This window comes from Triticum aestivum, chromosome 3A, assembly GCF_018294505.1.
Source record: "Triticum aestivum cultivar Chinese Spring chromosome 3A, IWGSC CS RefSeq v2.1, whole genome shotgun sequence".
Lineage (NCBI taxonomy): Eukaryota > Viridiplantae > Streptophyta > Magnoliopsida > Poales > Poaceae > Triticum > Triticum aestivum.
Genome location: NC_057800.1, coordinates 685,251,125 through 685,268,737, shown reverse-complemented (window position 1 = coordinate 685,268,737; position 17,613 = coordinate 685,251,125). Strand labels below are relative to the sequence as shown.

The following is a 17,613-nucleotide window of genomic DNA, read 5'->3' as shown; positions in this document are numbered from 1 at the left end:
CGTGCTTGTGCACAAAAAATCCACCAGAAACCCAACACCGTGCAAACCATAGACTTCCTCGAATTACCCTAAGCCCCACAATCCTAGCATCCTCATCCCTTGAGGAGCAATCTCTGCTCCAAAACACAAGTACGCCCCATGTCCCAAAATGTGTACCTATGTCTTGTTTTTTTACATCGATCTCGATGAATGGGTGGATGCACTAGGCTTGAACCCCTGCCGGAGACAACATTGATGGCCGTATAGTAATGGAGAGACAATGGGGATTGGGGCGAGACCGATGCAATAAAGAGGAGGGAAATTAAAAAGTAGCTGACATTCCTAGGAATGGACTCGTCATCACTGCGCATCGTAAATCAGCAATCACACTCTTCTTCTGATCACTCTGTCCATGCCACTTGGCACACTTCGGATCGCATGGTCCCTATGCACCGATCAAATGATGGCAACGAGTCATGCTACTGTGTAGCCATGTGAAACACCATCCCGAAAATTTTGCGTTCCTAAAATAAAAGTTTACACAAAAATAAGGTGGCAAAGATACCTCTATTTTCTTAGGGCGCATGGTGATGACGGGTCAGCCGACGAATAAAGTTTCCTCGAGCCGCCTCATCTCGAACGGGATCATTTGTAGCAGTGTCGATGGCACGTTGGCGTAGATTCTTGATCTTTCGCAGTTTGGTCATGCGGCCTCTTCTGTGTCGCACCGGTGTAAGCTTCGGTGCCGGCGTGAGGCTCGTGAATTCTTTCTTTTGGAGGTTAGGATTTTTTTTCCCTTGATCTTTCGATGATTTCTTCTCCATAGCATTGGCCCGGTAGGATCATGATCTTGATTTCTTCTGCTCCGAGATCAATAAAGACCACTTGGCTTTGGCAATGGAGATAAAATTATCGCTGGCGCCATGTATGCATGGTCACTACACATGGCAAGAGCACATCCTGCGAGTAGTAGAAGATATATGTGAGGTGTAAGGCCAACTCCAATGTTAGAGCCCATCCGGTCCGGTTTCGTCCGTTTGGGGCAAAACCTGGCTCAAGAGGAGTACCCAAACAGATAAAGTTGTTATTAGATGTCCGTTTCGATCCGGCCCAACCTTAGACCCAGATCAAACTTGGGCCACAATGCATCTGCACGGACAAAAGCGAACGCTCTCCTCGCCCTCTCCCATCCGCTCGTGTCCGCTAGTTGATGCTGGCACGTGCCCGTCACCGGGGCGACGCTGCAGGGAGGCAGTGGCGGACCTAGCCCACTGGGCCAGGGTGGGCCAGAGTGTACTGTAAATATACACTTATTTTATTATTTTATTTTATTAGCTTTTCTCCTATGATATAAATACTGTTTTCAAACCTCAGGGTGGGCCATGGCCCACCCTGGCTACCCTCTACCTCCGCCACTGCAGGGAGGCGGAGGAACCCGTCCCTCCCACGCTCCTCGTTGAGGCCGTGCCAGTCACCCGCCGCCGTTCTCCTCCTCCCCGCACCTCGCCGGAGCCGCCGGGGCGACGCTGCGGCGGCCGTGGACGAGGCACGACGTCTATCTGTCGGAGCTGCCAGATGGAGTTCGCGTGTGTTTGGGGTTGGGGCGTCTCCTGCGTGTTGGGCGCAGATGCGTCGCCCGACCATCCGCCCTCCGGTCGCCGCCTATTTCGCACCCCAAATGGACAAATGTCCGCGTCCGTTTGGGGTCTGCGTTGGAGTTGGCCTACGCTACGTGCCTGCCTACGTACTAGTCTTAACCCGGACACACGGGCCACGTACCCAACGCATACAGACACGCATATACATCTGGCATCCATCCGTCCGCGAAGATAAACTCAACTCTATCTATCACTCTCGAAAGAAAAGTTTAGCTAGCTAGCTGTGTTGCACCCAACACTGCACGCATGCATGAGACGTACGCTTAGGTAGGTAGGTACGGTAAGAACAAGCTGCTGATGCAGTGCAGATAAACTTCTGACCGACCGGCCCGGAGCTACGGAGTAGCTAGCAGGGTCATGCATGCATGAACCGTCCAAAGAAGTACAGTACGTACGTGAGGGAAATGTCGTGCACGAGAGCGCCAACAGCCGACCGACCGCACCCCCCACCCCTTCGAGCAAGACTGTCCATTTTCCGGACAAGGCCGGCCGGGTGACTATCCTGAGACGTGGTCGGTCGACGGTGGGCGTATACGATTCACGAACCTTCCCCACCACTACGTCTACGCCTTTTGTTTTTCTGTCCGGAAATGTAATTGTGAAGATTTTATTTTGGCCACTCATTAGTAGTAGACCATATATGTATTATTTTTCTGTCGCATCCGGAATGTAAATGTAGAGAATTTAATTTTTGCCATTCATTGTGACTAAATATATTATTTGGTACGGAATTAATACCGTATAACTCGGTAATCGATCTAGAAATGTAACACGTACGCGCTTTCAAAGATTTGATTTTGGGCCATTAATGTACTATATATAGATTTTGTGATATACAAAACTAATGCCACCAAATATTGTGTTTAAGAGCAACGTATCCACCGATGTTAATACGTATCTTGTAACTCACGTATATCCCAAATAAGTTCTCCGTAAACGATAAATCTTGAAAATCTCTTACGACTCTTACTAGCTTCCAGACGAAGGGAGCCTGATCGAGCTAAATCGAAAGCACAAGGAAATAGTCAAGTGTATCAACACAAAATCTTTTGGATATGCAAGATGTTGTTGGTATATTGTTTTCGAACTATAACGTGTTCAGCGATATTAATACATATATTATGACTGACGTATTGTCGAATAAATTCTTGGTGAAAGACAAGTCTTGAAAATCTTTGATGATTTACACTATCTTCCAAATGAAGGGAGTCCGACCGATCCACCGAACCTCGGAAGCACGAAGGAACAGTCAGGCGACTCAACACAAAATCGCTTAATACAAGTGTATCCAGTGATATTAGTACGCCTCTTGTAACTCACGTATATACCGCATAAATTGTCGGTAAATGATAAATCTTGAAGATCTGTTGCAACTTCTACTAGTTTCCAGACGAAGGGAGTTCGACCGCGTCGAAAGCACGAAGAAATAGTCAAGTGTCTCAACACAAAATCTTTTAGATATGCAACATCTTGTTGTTATATACATGTTGGAGACGGCACCGAAATCCTCTTGTGCATGTTTGTAATTTTAATTTTTTTTATCAGCGGTGTTTTTGTAAGGCGTGGACAAAAAAGTATATAACATATTGCACTTTTAAGAACATTCTAAATTAAGGCTAAGAAGCAAAATCAAGTGCGTGTTATATGCATGGAAGGGAGGAACAAGGATGGGACAGCGCAAGGCTGTCATGCATGCAATCCAATCGCCCTTCCCTCCATCTGTCCGGAGAAATCTGGGTCCCCTTCCCCTCTGCCTTTGGCATCTTCCATTCGCTTCAGGCTTTTCAGCTGTCCATCATGTACAGCTCACAAGGATGGGCAGGCATTCCATTCCATGAGAGAGAGAGAGAGAGCCCAGCTCCATCCATCCATTTGTCAAGACCCCAACTTAAAGCGACTCACAAAAGTCTCTCTTCTTTTTAAATTGTATTTTTTTCTAGAATATGCACGAGTGTGCATATCATATATTAAAGAAGAAAAGGGCAAAGAGACCCTCCACAAAGTTTAGAACCGTAATTACAAGGCTCACACAGGCCTCCACCACCACACACAGAGCTCGTTCGGGATTATTCACCACTAGCCCGCCTATGGATACCACCAAAGAAAAATTCTATGTCACCCTTAAACTTCCCTGCCGATCTCCAAGTGCGTCCTTCACGATCAATGTTCTGGAGTGCCGTTTGGAGTGATGGTGTCTCTCTGTCAAACACAATGGCGTTGCGGTGTTTCCACGGTTCCCACAAGCATAGTGTGCTGTCCCAGTCTTATTATTATTAGCATAATTTCTTTGGAGGAATATAATTAGCAGAAACCCGAACAAAAAATAATTCAGCAGGAACAAATTGGCATTTGGGGACTGCGAAATAATCCTGTGGATGCATGCATGCTTGTGAGCAGTGTGGTAGCGGCAAAATTGACAAATTTGACCTATAGACAAAATCAAATCACAGAATGAACTGCCCGTGAAACTACTTCACGCGACTGACTTTTTTGTATGGCGCCCGACATGAAGGCGTCACACTACACTGTGCAACGCCTCGCAGATAGGCGCTACACGCCTGGGCAGCGTCGCACCCATGTGATCCAAAAATTACTAAGTCAGTGTGCAGCGCCTGAGAGCTAGGCGCCACACTATACAGTGTAGCGCCTAGCTTCTAGGCGTTGCACTAGTGGTTGCTTCATTTTGTAGTGCAACCACTAGTGCAGCGCCTGAGAGTTAGGCGCCACACTATACAGTGCAGCGCCTAGCTCGTAGGCTCTGCACAATGACTTAGCATTTTTTAGGCAGTTTGGGGTGCAACGTTGGCCAGGCGTGTAGCGCCTATCTGTGAGGCGTTGCACAATGTAGTGTGACGCCTTCGTGTCGGGCGTCACACAAAAAGGTCAGCCGCGTGAAATAGTTTCATGAGCAGTTTATTCTGTGATTTGATTTCGTCCACAGGTCAAATTTGCCTATGATAGCGGCAATACGTCAGTGGCGGAGCTTCACGGGGGCCAAAGGGGCCCCCTACACCAGGCAAACTCTTAACGGTGCCCCTACATGTTAGGCTTGATTATCAAATGTTTCTTAAAGTTCATGTATAATTTATCTTCTTCGTCCTCTCAACAATTTTTTTTAAAGTAGAAGAAAAATCCATGAGATGGCAGTAAGTAGGGGGTAAAAAAGTTGGTATGGATGTGAGGACGAAGGAAACGCATGGTGACGGCGATGGCCGCGTACAGCTCACTGGTCACAGCGGCGGCCCACTCCACTCCAGTCCACTCCGTAGGGAGGGAGGGAGGGACGAGCCTGCAGCAAGACGCCATGGATGGATGGATGGATGCAAGTGTCACAGCGGCGATCCGTATCGCTTGGATCGAGCGAGCTAGGCAGGCTGTACCACTACCACTGTAGTTCATGCATGCACGCACGTAGTATATCTGGGTGGATCAACGAGTTAATTTAGAAAAGATTTAGCAATATTCGCTCATTCATTCATTCCGAGTTCCGAAGCGTGTGCTTTCTGGTCTGGGGCTGGGCTAGCTACTGCTCGCACTAGGTGACAAGTGACAAGGCCTCCGTGCGTCCGTCAGGCCAGGAAAGAAGAAGGGCGTGTGCAGCTTTTCTGCTCTGGTGCCTGTGAGGAGGTGTGCATGCAGCTGCTGTCCGCCTGTCTTCCAGCTCTGCTCGGCCCGCCCGGCCGCTTCCTCCATGCTCGGCAATCATTGACGCCTTCTATTCTACTACCACGCCATTTCTTGTTGAGCTCGCGCGATCGACAGAAAGATTCATCCATTTACCCGAGCATATGATAATCCGACGATACGATGCAACGAATTGCCGAATAGTAAAATATGCCGCGAAAAAGAAGTAGACAACGAATCGGGAGAATGGGTGGCCGCGTCGCCGCCCGTCCGTCGGCGCGGTGTCGCGATCCCCACGAACTGTCGCCTCGCCTTTGGGGGCAATCATTGGGCCGGGCTGGGAGATGCCTCCATCCCTCTCATTCTTTTCTCTCTCGGCAGAGGCGATCTTGCTAATTAAGGAGGGATTAAGAGCAGCGTATGCGACGTCAGCGTGGACCATGGCGGACCTGCTCAGCCCCGCCTCCGTTTTAGGCAGTAAGTAATTTTCTCACTGCCTGCAATGCGAATACAAGCGGCGGGCGCCTCACGTTTTTCCTAGGCACATTTTGATGCGGCTCCTCCTAAGCTCCACCATTATATATACTTGGCCTGCCGGTTCCCTCCCGCTGGTGTTGGCTGGCTGTGCTGGCTCTCCTGTCCCCTCTCCCCTCTCCTGTCCTCCCCCAAACCCCTCCCCCTTTCCAATCATCGGCACCTGAGCAGGAGGAGGAGGAGGAGGAGGAGGAAGAAGAAGGCACAGGTTTCTTGCCTCCCCTGCTTTCTTGCTGCCTCTCCATGTCCCCTGTTTTTCTCACTTCTCATGGATTCTTGCTGCTTCTCCATGTCCCCTGTTTCTTCTCATCTTCCATGATCGTAATCTGGATGTTCCTTGCACATTTTTCATGCTTGATTTTGGTTTCCTCCTCTGTTGATTTCTTGCCCTGAACCTAATAGGAACTTTTCCTTGTTGATGATGACAGACAGGGGCAGGGAGGGAGAAGAAGGGGATAAAAGTATCACGGCATGGCTTCAGCGTTTGATCCTGCTCTTGTGCCTGCAGGGAGATGACGCCAGGAGACCTCGTCAATCTGCAGGTATGCATGTTTGCTATTGGTTGCTTGGACATTCTCTCTGCTCTGGCTGATTGATATGATGGTCTTTGCATGCTCCTGGTCCTTTCTTGGACCAGGATCAGATGGATTTGATGTGTGCTCTGGGGATAAGATATTGTCTGCATGATTGCTGTGGAATTTGTTGATATAGGTTATTCGTTATAGATCATACTGCGTGCCTGTTATTCTTGCCATGTACTGTAGCACGTATAGATGGAGCAACAGTTGTGCGTCTGTTTTCTTTTTCATACTACTAGGAGCAATTCTTGTCTTACTGCATGATTTCCTTCAGCGCCCATAAGGCCAATGCCATATTGTTAGATCACACAAGTTGAAGAATTCTGCATTCTTCTCTTATTAGATTTCGATTTAACATGTAGTACAACTGGGGATTGTTAAAGGCATTGGTGGTTTGGAAGCACTACTACAGAGGAAGCTTTCGCATACCCCTTTATATGGGCGACGAAGCGTTCCTGTTATATATAGTGCTGTAGTGGACAGTTTTTTTGTGTCTGTATATGATCATGCATTGTCAACCAAATAGAAGAATATGCAGCGCAGTTTATTGTATTTGGGAGGCTCTTTGCATACCATGGGAATTTTATTAGTGCTAGTCATGGCGCGAAATATTTGAATATTGCAACTGTCTGGGAAATAAAAGGCAAAAGGCGCAAAACGCAACGCCACGTAATTTTATGAGAATTCACGAGGCTCTTTAAATTACACGAGAATTTAGTACGTGTTACAGCGTGAAATTTCTCTGATGGTGCGAAATTTCTGAATATTGCAACGGCCGTGCACGTTATCTAGGAAATAAAAGGAATGCGATAAACGGCAAAAAGGCACGAACTGCCAGGCCACTTAATGTTCAGTTCTGAATGTCAACATGATTGCATTGTTCCATCTGATATTTTAGTTTTCCTTTCGCTGATTTATGCGCTAATAATTGCTTGGTCCGTGCTGCTTACGTCATTGTCGGAATGCGCTTACCTATTTTATAACTGCTCATATTCATCTCTTGTTTAACCGGTCCATCCATATATGGCACATATGTTCCATTTTGTACTCTGCAATTATTTAGTTCACTTTGTATTGTTGCGCTGTCGATTCAGCAATCTTTCGTTTATTCTTATTGCTTGTTCAAAGTTAAGTTCAGATAAATTAAATGTACTACTATTTAGGTTACATCTGCATCGCCACTGCTACAGAAATATTACTAGCCTGTTCTGAAGGAGGAAATTTCATACTAGATGTCAGACATTCTTGCAGTAGCTCTAGGAGGGGCTGCAGGAGGTTTGGCATTAGTTGGTGCCATCACACTCATTGTAGTGCTATGCCTACGGCACCGCAGAAGGAATTCAGATTCTTCAGAGAGTAATTCGTCGGGTCAAGCTCTTCCAGGTACCGCTCAAATTAGTTTTTGAGGGGCTTTTAATTTCACTGTTTTTCAGCTGGTGTCAGATTAGCATTTAGCTTAACAGACTGCTTTTATTATGTACTCTAGACATGCAAGGAGCAAGATGTATGACACTGGAGGAACTAAGGTCTGCTACAAATAACTTCAGCAGCTCGAATCTCGTCGGACATGGAATGTTCGGAGAGGTATACAACGGTTTGCTCCAGGATGGCACAATTATAGCGGTTAAAAGGCGGCATTCTCCTCCGAGCCAGGAATTTCTTCATGAGGTGCCAATTTTTTCTCCGTATCCGCCGATTCTCTAGAGTAGTGGCATGTTTTAAGAAATCAAAACCTTGCTTCCTGAGATCAAAACCAATACATGAACTCATGATTGTTGGTGCCTTTTGCTCCCCAGGTTAATTACTTATCGTCTATCCGTCGTCATCCCAACCTCGTAAATCTCTTGGGGCATTGCCAGGACAATGGCATGCAGATGCTTGTTTATCAGTATGTCCCCAATGGCAGCATTTCTACGCATTTGCATGGTGATTTTTCCATTGTGTGTTTCCTATTATTGTTCTGATGTGCAAGAAGAGCATCACAAGTGATAGCTTTTCTTTCTTTCTTGCCATCCTTCTACAGGAAATGGCCATTCTCCAACTGCAAGGCTAGAATTCAAGCAGAGACTTGCTATTGCTCATGGAACCGCTAAGGGTAAGTATACATCGGCACCAACTCCGCATTTCCATTATTGGCAGAGGCATGTTTTCATGACTACATTATGAATTGCCTCATTTTCAGTCACAATAGTTATGCAATGAATCTTATTGACCTTTCCTATTACTGTTACTCAGGCCTGAGTCACCTGCATTCCATGACCCCTCCTGCTGTCCACATGAACTTCAAAACTGCTAATGTCCTGGTGGATGCGGATTTCTTACCAAAAGTTGCTGATACTGGCATCCGAGGCCTACTTGATCGACTAGGCAATGCTGGCCCGCCTTCGATGATATTCAATGATCCGTTCGTTGATCCTCGGTAATGACTGAGCTTCTTCTTTGGGGTGGTTAAAACTTAAAAGTTCATAATTACATCCCTTGACTTCCATTAGTGAATAGTACAAACTGTATGCTTTCAGTGTGCTGCCTGTGATAGTAGCAAATTTATCGGCATCCCGTGTCTGTTTTTAATGGAGATTTGTTGCATGACCAGGGGGAAGGAGTCCATGATTTTTTCCATACAAAGTGATGTATACAGTTTTGGTGTGTTCCTTGTGGAGTTGATCAGTGGAAGGACGGCTGCGTCTGATCAAGGCATTATTGAATGGGTAAATTCTACTGATTCCTGATGATTGTTCAATTCCTCTTTGCCATATTATTCTCATAATATCTATCACCATACTATCCATCTCTGATATGCAGGTTCGGAACTTTCAAGAATCAAGTGAAATCTCTGCAATAGCAGATAGGAGAATGACCAGCGGCTTTACCCCACGAGGCATGAAGGAATTGTTGCGCTTGGCATCGCGGTGCGTGAACCCGGCAAGCGAGGATCGTCCGTCGATGAGCCTGGTGGAAGCCGAGATACACCGGATACGCGAGCAGGAGATCAGGAGGACGACAGCCATGCCAGTGGGCGACACAACTGTGACCCTAGGCAGCCAGCTCTTCACATCACCAAGATGAAGAAGAATGGAAAGTTATAGCATTTCAAAGGCTAAGCTAGTTTTCCTCTTTCAGGGTTATAGATTAGCTATTCTAGCTCCAATTTTGCCCCATTAGTTTCTTCTCATAGTGAGCCAGCTCATCATCAGCTGTGCAACTCAAGTGTACAAAAAAGGAGGAGCTGTTAGGCTTCCCTTTTCACCCCTGGTGTATTTTCTTCGTTGTATTCGACATAGGGTTTCAACTTGCACAAAAAAGAATGACAATTCTTTTTTGCTAGACTTTTGTAACATCGAGAGGGTAGCGCCAAACTGGCAACTTTATATATCTCTTCAATTTTAGACATTTGCCATTTGTAGTATGGTCTTTTCTGACAATTTGCTCTGCATTTTTTACAAGGATGCTTTATTTGAAGATCCTTTTCTTGGAGCTATGCCATCCCTGATTTCCTTAGAGAGTGCTTATATCACTATCATACATGTCATCTGAACTGACCTCCATTTCTGAATCTAGCCAATGCGACCACCATTTCTGAATGGCACCTATGGTTGGATAAGGTCATCTCTGTTGACAGTGAAGTCCCAGAGCTCGCCGTACTTCTCGTTGAAGTCCCAGATGTCCATGGAGTTGTAGTCTGCGATGAGCTTGTCGCGCTTGGACCTCTCCATCATGTAGATCTCCGGCTCAAAGTTGTGCGGTTTGTCCGGCTTGTCCATCTCGATGACGCAGAACACGACGATGAAGATAGCTGCCCCAATGTAAAGGTACTCTCCCTGGTGGCACAAATAGACCACGAGTCTTCCTTCGTTCAGTGAGCCCAAGACAGATGATGCATGTAAATAGGAGGATTAGAGGTTAATGGAACTACTCAATCCATACCGGCACATCGAAAGCCATTCCGAGGATGACTGCAGGAGGGAATGCCCAGGAGATGAGTGCTGCAAGAGATTGCCGTTGATGCTAATGAGAAAGATTCAAGGACATGTAATACTGTTTCCAGATAGCAAAAGGCACCATGAGTGAGTGTACCTTGGAATCCCTGTGGAGGCTCAGCTTCTTGGTACCACTCAGAAACATCCTCCCAGAAGCCCATCTTTTCTTCAGTTGGATGATTGGTTTCCACCACATCATATCAGAATCAGCACAAACTTTCAGCCAGCGAATGCATATAGTTTATGCTGTATACAAGAAAATATACCAGATAATACCTTGGCCTTCATCATAGGTGTGGTGGCCATCATACACTCCATACACAAAGTCTTCCTGCAAAACAATTTCACTCCAGTGTCATCCCAATTCCCCAGACAACACAGCAGCAAGAACAAGAAAACCAAGGGGATCGCTCCAGACCGGGAGGACGCCGTTGGTGCGCCACTTGTCGATGGGGTCCTCCTGCAGGTCCGGCTCGATCTCCGTCAGCGGCCCGGGCCCAGCCCTCGCCACCACCGCCCTGCCGCTGCCGCTGCTCTCCCAGCAGCCTGCAGCATGCTTCAGGTGTGGCTTCACCCTTGTGCTCAGCTGCTGCTTCGCCGCGCCATGGCGAGGACGAGCAGCAGTGGCTGCTGCAGAAATGGTGGACGCCAAGCTGCTGCTGCTGCTCATTATCTCACCCCCAAACGCTGTGCCCCCCTCTTCTCCACACCCTCTTCGCTTGCTTCTCCTGCACATGTACCTCCCTGCAAACAGACAAGGGCAAGTGGATATGGTTTGGACATGTACCGTCCAGAAAATTTTGCTGCTTTTCTTTCTCCTTTTCCTTGATATCTGTAAACTCACCAGTAATCAACTCACAGAAACTGTTACATGGCTGGACAAGTGATTATATTGTGATTAGTAAACCACCCTGTTAAGTTACTGTATGCTCACAGGGCTTTATGTTTTACGCATAAGGGGAAGGAAAATACCCCAGCAACATGTGGAGCAGAACAGATCCAGCAAAACCAATCCAGGGAATTTCTTTTCTTTAATAACTTAATCAATGTGCAAACACAACACTTCCTTGAACATCTCCATATTTGTTCGAGTAGGGGATATTTAATTCTTACACCACACATCTACGACACCGCACTTCAAATACTACATAATACAGAAGAATCTACGACCAAATCACAGTCGCGTCTCTCCTCAACTTCCGTAGCAGAACTATTCCGCTTCCAGCCAGGATGTACTTGCCCCCTTAAAATGGAACAAACTAAGTATCAGCATGTCAGCACTTCTTGGAGTAATCCAGAAACATTACAATGCCAACAGCTGGCCAAGAGTTTACAAGAAGTTTACCTGGTTCAAATCGAGTTTACTAGCTTTGTCTTGCTTTCATAACCAGCTCCTCAGTAGTAGCACCAATGATCTCATTGGATCGCTTTAGAGGAACGCAAACAATTCTTCCTATAGAATCCTGAACACACCATCGAGTTTATTAATATGAAAAGAGATAAAAGGGATAACAATACGATGGGTAATGTCATAAAAAAATTTTGGATTCTGTCATTGTTTTATTGCAAAATCTGCAAATTATGATTGTAAGAACCTTTCATATGACTGGCAATGCAGGTATGAAACAGTACAAGAAAAGGCTGTAAGAACTCACTCTTGTAACAATACCAAATCTCTCTAACTTTTGAAGAGCATCCATCACCTCAAAATTACATTGCAAACCAAACTCTTCCTGGATTAGCTCCTCGCATTGCAAATCAAGATCCTAACATGTTGGGAAACAAACAACATTCTAACTTAACAAAGCATAATATAACTTAACAAGAAAAATAGTGGTTTGAAGTAGCAAAAGATCTGACATACCTCAACAGTAGCTTTTCCGTTTTCCATCAATATATAGTATGCGATTATGACCTCCTTGATCTGAACATCAGAAATCGCAAATATGTAAATAAATTGTGAGTTGAAATTTTCTATAAACACAAGCCTCTATTTTGCTGATTCTTAGGACCTACTTCCTGCTGAATCACATCATCACAGAGGTGCAGAAGTGTGCCTTTCCCACTATCTAGTTGTTTGTCATACATTGACTGAGTGATTAGGTTTTGATAGGTTGCCATGTTCTGTTGAAACCTGCAGCAAAGGTAAATTCCATCAACCCGAAAAGTAATACATGAGTGTCCTAATTAAGAAGGGCTAAAAGAATTAAGGAAGCAAAATCACATTTTGTGAATGTGTTCTAGAGTAATCCTAGCAGGTCAAAAGAACAAAAAAAGGCCTCCTGGTTAGGTCATACACAAATAATCCAAATTACTGACGGCATGAATACCCTGTCAAATAATACATCGAGTGGGACTCACGAGAAATAGATCTTAGCACAATATCCAGCCAGAGCAGAAAGGATGGCAATCACAACCCAGAAATCAGCTTTAGGCATTTCGAGTGAACCGACGAGTGTAACCTGGGTAATGTGATAGAGGCAATCATCAACTGATGAAACACAACAAAATCAATGGATCAAGTCAAACCAATTTCACTCGACTTACAAGCCCAATAACAACAGAAACAATGAACTGAACCCAGTCCATTGGCGTGAGGCTCGGGTTTTTCTTCTCAGGCTGCAAATACCATGATTTATCTTCAGCATAAGCCCAGATGAATAAATGAGTATAGATGTGTTCTCAAAGAAAAAACTTTTGGACATAACCACATCTCTTTCTTTTAGAAAACGTAGAGCGTCCAGCACTAACCAGAACCAACTCCATATCTGCCATCGGAATATTTTTGAAGTGTTTAACCTGAATTGCTCTATCATCCTGGCCCTTCGGGCTTTTCTTCCTGAAATCAAACATGTGCCATCAGAAATTAGTTCAGACATGGTGGTTTGTAGGAATCATGCGAGTGACCATTTCACAACCAAGGCACCAGAAACTGTTGCCTACAACCTCAAACCAAAATCATTATGAGTTCTACCTGTACAAGACAATCACCTCTTCAAATGTAGGCTCCTGAATTGTAACCTTGCCAATTAAATTGCGCAGGCTACAATGAAAGTAGGAAAATATGAGAGCATAGAAGACCAAAAGATGGCAGCTTATTGGGATTGTGATAGTGTAACAGGTTAAGAACAGCACAAACCTCAATTTCATTGTTTCAAGTCGTATACGTTCAACGTATAGCTCCTTGTCGTCCCCTTCACCAACTAGATCATCATCTTTCTTGGAATCTATCACTGGCTTGACCTTTTTCTTTCTCAAGAAGAGCCTTTGCAGTCTGAAATTACAGTATGAAAATAACTAACTTGTGGAATGAGCAAGATAAACTTCGAAGGAAAATAAATGAGTGGTGGATAGCATACCTCGTCTTCTGTAACAGCCATCGCCATGTACGAGTTATGACCATGTCCACTTTCTCCATGAAGAAAAAATCGCTAGTGCGGTCCAGTCCTATGCCCCTCCGAAATATGACGTACTGGAAAATAGAAGATTATGCTGGGTAAGTATAAGGTTTGCACGCGGAACAATGAGTTGTATATGAATAATATGAGGAAAACCGAGCCACGGCTACTAAGAGAAGAAAAGGTCTAGGGTGCCACATCAATAATACATGAAAACCTATCCTTCAATTATCTCTTAAAACTAAAATTTGATGAAACAACAGTGAGTGGATGCAGCCAGAATATAAGAACAGCCAGCTGAATATGTTTCAAAATGAGGGTGCATCAGTATTGCATATAAGAGCCAGAGCATTCTCACCTTATCACAGAACTCAGGTAGGTTGTCATGATGGTGCTCCTTGAAATACTTCGACAAAAGTTTGTTATCTAACTGCACCAGCAAACAACAAAAATGTAATGGCCCTGAATCTAGTAGTGATTTTGGATAAGGAGGTGCGGTCTGGAGTGAGTGGACATTAACCTTTGCTTCGTCAACTTTAATTGGAAGATTCAATAGGTATTGTCCAGAATGAGCAAGCTCAACCTCATCGTCAGATAATATGTTGAAATTGCTTTTTTGCATCACCTGCACCGAATTGGGCACTTAAATTGCAATGCTACATAACATATTAGCAACGCTTTCTCCCAAACAAGTCCTATACCTGAAAGAAATAGGTCAGGAAGTTCTGCTCGAGTGTATCGATTTCCTCGGACGAGAAGTTCTGCTGCTGCAGTTTTTTGGCACCCTGCACAGGGTCGAAGAGAGCATACAGCTCCTGTACAAAAATTAAGATACTGAATACATCAAATCTGCTTCAATTTCAAGCACTGACAGAAATTAGCAGCTTTTTAAGATGGTTGTACAGATCAGTCTGAAGCAGCAAAAGTATGAAAATGTATGAAAAACAGGTCTTCAGAAAGGCGTCGGGTTCTCACCATCATATCATCAAACTGGAGATGATACCAAGCTCTGATGGTGTACTCCACCCTCTTGCAGAGCTTCAGGAATTCTTCCCTGTCGTTTTCGTGCTCTTCATGAAACAGGCAACAGAGTTTGCTTTCAGTTATGAAGTCCCATAAACCCAAAAGACGATATCTTTGCTTCAGCATGTAGAAACTAAGACAGGTGAACACATAACATGGTGGACTACTTGATAGCCACATTAGGAAAGGACCCCGCTAGTATGTGTGTTAGGTAGGTGGTATGAAATGTACAAACCCCCCATATCTACAGTTATTAGGATTTCTTTGAGCACAATCTTTCTACTTTATTACAGGTAAAACATGGATCAATCAAACCAATATGCGTGCTTTCCTTCAGAACAGGCAAAGAATCCAATCTTCAAAGTTAGGAATAAGTTCAAGTACTAAACAAACGCCGTACGGTGAAATCCGTTCTGTGGCGAAAGGGAATCAAGAAACGCGCAGCGCCCATGGCGAACGCCGGACCGGAGTAATGGGACAGGTAAAGGAAGAGAGAGAGGGGTCAGAGGCAAACCAATGAGGTAGGCGAGCTTCATGATGAGCTTGGGCTTCATGACGGGGATCACCGACTCGCGCTCCAGCCGCACCACGTCCCTGTCCTTCCCCATCTGGGCCTCCGCCCCCGGCCCCGCTCCCGGCCCCGCCGCCGTCATTGCCTTCTCGCCTAGCGAGCAAACACAGACGCCAACACCGCCGCCGCCCCGCCGCGTCGTCCCTGTGCTGACCACTTCTTGGGGAGGAGGGAGAGGGGACTGGCGGGGAAGACGAGGACGCGAATTGGAACGGCTCGATGCTCCCTTCCCTCGATTAGTTATGGCGAGCGGTGAAGGAGTGGAAACGCAGTACGGTTACAGATCCAAGCACACCAAGCTGTTGTCATGTTGTCTTCTTCCTCCTCCAGCCGGCGCGAGAAACGTGAAATTTAGGAATACGTCTTCCACACTAGGATACGTAGTTACGAGTCACACTAGGATACGTTTCTATATTGTCCCGTTTCGACGCCGTCTTCGAACACGGAGTTAAAATGTAAACGCACCCCCGCCTCGCCCTAGGTTTCGGTACCGTGTCCCCGACCCCTGCCACGGTCTCCTCTTTCCTTTTTCGGTTCATTACTGTCCGCGCCTTTCACTACGCTACCGTGTTGATAATGATATCCACTTCCATCGGTAGTGTGACATCGAGTCGATTCACTGGTAAGACAGATACCGAGCATGACCATCGTCGTCGAGGTCCGCCCCTTCACTCGTCCTCTTCCTTCATCCCCTTCTCACTAACTCTTCTCTCCTCCTCCTCTTCATGTATCCCCTTTTCATTAACCCGTCTCCTTCCTCCAATGTTCCTCCTCCCTCCTAGTCACATGGTCATCGACTGATGACGCAATACGACTGATGTGTGACAATATAAAAACTCTTGGTGAGATTGTTGATTCAAAATTGTGCTTGTTTGCCAGAAATTCCTTAGGTGACCTTAGTACTGATAGGTCAACTTTTTTGTTGTTCGGTTTTTTTTGTGGTTCATGCACGCCAACCTTAAAAGTTAAAAGCGTATATGTTCAAATTAAAAATCAAGACACTAGGTATTATGTGTGCGGGGCGGATTAATACAGGTAGGTCAACTTTTTTTACAGGGTAGAGGTCATTTTATTTATGGATATAGCGCCCCTTTTCATTCCGCCCAATCTCTCCTAAAGGTACTTGTCATCTAAATCGTGTTTCCGACTTTCTAGATGCCAATGGTGCATGGAGAGTTGACCATCTGAGACAATTGTTTTGGTCGATGGGCGTTCAACATATTTTGTAAATCAGAGCATCCCCCCGTCAGCGTACGGACTTTCTCTCTTGGTTTCCGGAGAAAAGTGGAGTTTTCACAATGAAAAGTGCATATAAGCTAGCCATGTACAAGCATAATATCAAGTTTGCAGATGGTGCTTCGAGCACTAGCCCAGATGGCACTCGGACTTTATGGAATTGTGTGTGGAAATCTAACGTACCTCAAAAAATGAAGATCACGACATGGAGGGTTGTGACAGGAACTCTACCCACACAGCAATGCAAGAAATACAACCATGTTTCTACTCGCTCAACTTGCCCTTTTGTGCGGTGTGGATGAGGAAGGTACATTCCATGCATTAGCCTCTTGTTCGCATGCTAGAAGTCTCTGAGAACATATGCGGAACAGATGGCCCCTTCCAGGTGATGATTTTCTCTTTGACAATGGGAAGTAATGGTTGATGCACTTTCTTACTAGGTGTTCTGAAGATGTGCGGGGCATGTTAATAATGTTGATATGGCGGATTTGGCAATTACGCAATGACATGACATATGGTAAGGATCCACCCCCGATTCTTACTACGGTGGATTTTCTGGACAGCTACTACCAATCCATCAAACTAGCTGGGAGGTTTTCACCAGAGGAAATCTTGAAAGGAAAAATGGCGTCTACGACCTTCACGGCTCCCATACAGAAGGAGGCGTCCCCCCCCCCCCCAGTTCCCTGGCCGGCCCCGAAGCAAGGCTATGTCGCCCTGTCCGTTGATGGCTCATTTTTGGGGGCTGACGGGTCTGCGGCTGCGGGCATGGTACTCCGGGACAGCAACGGTTTGGTTGTCTTTGCGGCTTATCGTTTTATCTTCCAATGCAATGATCCATTGGAAGCAGAACTACATGCGGTCATGCAAGGAATGGCCTTGGCTATCCAACATTCCAACCGTCCAGTGGTCTTGCACTCGATTCTTCGAAAGCTCTGTCTAGTCTGTCCAATGATGCTCTGGTTCGCTCGGCGTATGTCCAGTTAGTTTTAGAGATTAAGGAGTTGATGAGTGAGAGGGAGTTTTTACCTCAGA

At 45.7% G+C, this 17,613-nt stretch overlaps 2 protein-coding genes across 8 annotated transcripts; one reads left to right on the top strand and one right to left on the bottom strand.

Annotated features, from left to right (window-relative positions):
- The first annotated feature begins 5,848 nt into the window (after nt 1-5,848).
- LOC123063210 (serine/threonine-protein kinase-like protein ACR4) lies at nt 5,849-9,763 on the top strand. 7 transcript variants are annotated; one of them, XM_044486947.1, is made up of 9 exons: nt 5,849-5,997; nt 6,224-6,337; nt 7,606-7,756; nt 7,860-8,041; nt 8,170-8,299; nt 8,397-8,468; nt 8,609-8,792; nt 8,967-9,081; nt 9,176-9,763. In XM_044486947.1, the coding sequence occupies exons 2-9, from the start codon at nt 6,308-6,310 to the stop codon at nt 9,437-9,439; spliced, it is 1,128 nt and encodes a 375-aa protein (XP_044342882.1). In that variant the 5' UTR covers nt 5,849-5,997; nt 6,224-6,307; the 3' UTR covers nt 9,440-9,763. The 7 variants fall into 7 exon arrangements, with proteins under 7 accessions (XP_044342882.1, XP_044342880.1, XP_044342879.1 ...); XM_044486948.1 differs by having other exon boundaries at nt 5,880-6,003; XM_044486949.1 differs by having other exon boundaries at nt 5,886-6,003; nt 7,537-7,756.
- LOC123063209 (uncharacterized) lies at nt 9,720-15,639 on the bottom strand. Its single transcript, XM_044486943.1, has 20 exons — nt 15,286-15,639; nt 14,724-14,818; nt 14,450-14,563; nt 14,269-14,373; nt 14,107-14,178; nt 13,710-13,822; nt 13,490-13,624; nt 13,325-13,393; nt 13,102-13,189; nt 12,898-12,969; nt 12,712-12,812; nt 12,367-12,484; nt 12,215-12,274; nt 12,006-12,116; nt 11,696-11,813; nt 10,769-11,593; nt 10,627-10,681; nt 10,448-10,516; nt 10,298-10,356; nt 9,720-10,191 (listed from the first exon to the last, which is right to left on the bottom strand). Exons 1-15 carry the CDS (start codon nt 15,422-15,424, stop codon nt 11,715-11,717), a joined length of 1,491 nt encoding a protein of 496 aa, XP_044342878.1. The 5' UTR covers nt 15,425-15,639; the 3' UTR covers nt 9,720-10,191; nt 10,298-10,356; nt 10,448-10,516; nt 10,627-10,681; nt 10,769-11,593; nt 11,696-11,714.
- Nucleotides 15,640-17,613: the final 1,974 nt, after the last annotated feature.